The sequence below is a fragment of the Lepidothrix coronata genome, unplaced genomic scaffold (genome assembly GCF_001604755.1).
Source record: "Lepidothrix coronata isolate B3197 unplaced genomic scaffold, Lepidothrix_coronata-1.0 Scaffold344, whole genome shotgun sequence".
Classification (NCBI taxonomy): Eukaryota; Metazoa; Chordata; class Aves; order Passeriformes; family Pipridae; genus Lepidothrix; species Lepidothrix coronata.
Genome location: NW_016690524.1, coordinates 187,249 through 188,812, shown reverse-complemented (window position 1 = coordinate 188,812; position 1,564 = coordinate 187,249). Strand labels below are relative to the sequence as shown.

Below are 1,564 nucleotides of genomic sequence, written 5' to 3'. Positions count from 1 at the left end.
GACATTAAAGCCCATCCTGTGCCAACTCCTTCCAGGACACCTCCCACTAGCCCAGGTTGCTCCAAACCCCATCCAACCCGACCTGGGACACTTCCAGGGATCCAGGGGCAGCCACAGCTGGGGTGGGCCCCCCCCTCCTCCCAGGGAAGGATTTCTCCCCGATATCCGCGGCGCATCCGCGTCTCCCACGAGGACACGAGGTCGGACACGCCGTGGCTGTGCCCGGGGGGGTGTTCAGGTGTTCAGACCCTCACCTTGTGTGAAGGCCTCCTGAACGTCTCCCCCGACTCCGGCGAGCGCGTCCTGCGGGCCGTGGGTGGGGGTGGACCCGGCGGAGCTGGACCTGACGGGCATCGGGATGGGGCAGCCGTGGGTGGGCGAGGGCTGAGCCGAGCCCGCCGCCTGCGCCTGCCGGGAGACACCACACACACCCCCACGTTACACACACGGCTCGGCTCTTTCTCTCTATCTCTTTCTCTTTTTTTTTTCTTTTTTTGGGTCAACGGCTAAAAATAATTCCACAAAAACAAACAAACAAACAAACAAACAAACAAACAAACAGACAGACAAAAGGAACGTGCAAGGAAAGAGGCTCTTCCCCAAAACACACGCTCTGGGGTTGAGTGATGACGTGATGCACGAGCGGGGCTGCTGTGGGAGGACCTCGTCAGCACTTCGTTGATTTATTTCTATGCATTTTAATAAATTTCAGTATTTTCATATGTTTTGTTTTCGGAATTTCACGCATTTCGTGTTTTAAGCGTTCATACACGTTACGTGTGTATTTTATGAGGTTTTGTGTATTTCATTTATTTTCGTAGGCATTGCATATTTTTATATTTTATATATCCTTATATAGCTTTACTTATTACTAACGTAGTGAATTTTAAGGTTTTATTTTAGGTTTTCTTCCAGCCCAACCCACCCCATCTCTGCTGTGCCACTCCAAGAGCAGCTTTGCTCCAGGGGTGCCAGTCTCAGATACAGCTTCTGGTGCCCCCCCTACTCAAGGCCAGGGACAGCCCCAAGGGTCTGTCAGGTGCTGCCTACGGACTCAAATCCTACTGGATTTCACACCAAATCCCAAACAGGCACAGAACCATTGAAGGCTCAGAGGACACTTGTGCAATGTTCACTCTGGAAAGCCTCCACTGGCTGCGAAGGAGTTTCTGCCCCAGTGAAGCCTCCAGAGCTCAGCCCAGGGTTGGGCACCGGTGTGATGGGCAGGGGAAGGAGAGGGACTGATGTGAGGAAAAGGGAAGTACAGGAGAGGACAGACGTGGGCTTATGGGCTCTGTGTTTTAAAAAAATGTGATCTCAGCAGGTCCTCAGTGTGTGGTGCCCACGGGAGGGAACGAGGAGGACCCACCAAGTGATGCCCCTCACTGGGCATTTAAGGACCTTTGCAAAGAGATTCACAGGATCCCAGGGTGGTTTGGGTTGGAAGGGACCTTAAATGAATCCAATCCTACCCCCTGCCATGGGCAGGGACACCTCTCACTGGCCCAGGTTGCTCCAAGCCCCGTCCAGCCTGGCCTTGGACACTCTCAGGGATCCAGGGGCA

General features: G+C 53.7%; 1 protein-coding gene across 1 annotated transcript in view; it reads right to left on the bottom strand.

Moving 5' to 3' along the window:
- LOC108509193 (dystrobrevin beta-like) overlaps positions 1 to 1,564 on the bottom strand; it is a 67,090-nt gene that overhangs the window by 13,519 nt on the left and 52,007 nt on the right. The window contains exon 8 of the mRNA XM_017838513.1: positions 255 to 408. Coding sequence (XP_017694002.1) covers positions 255 to 408 — 154 coding nt within the window. The remainder of the gene's footprint in view (positions 1 to 254; positions 409 to 1,564) is intronic.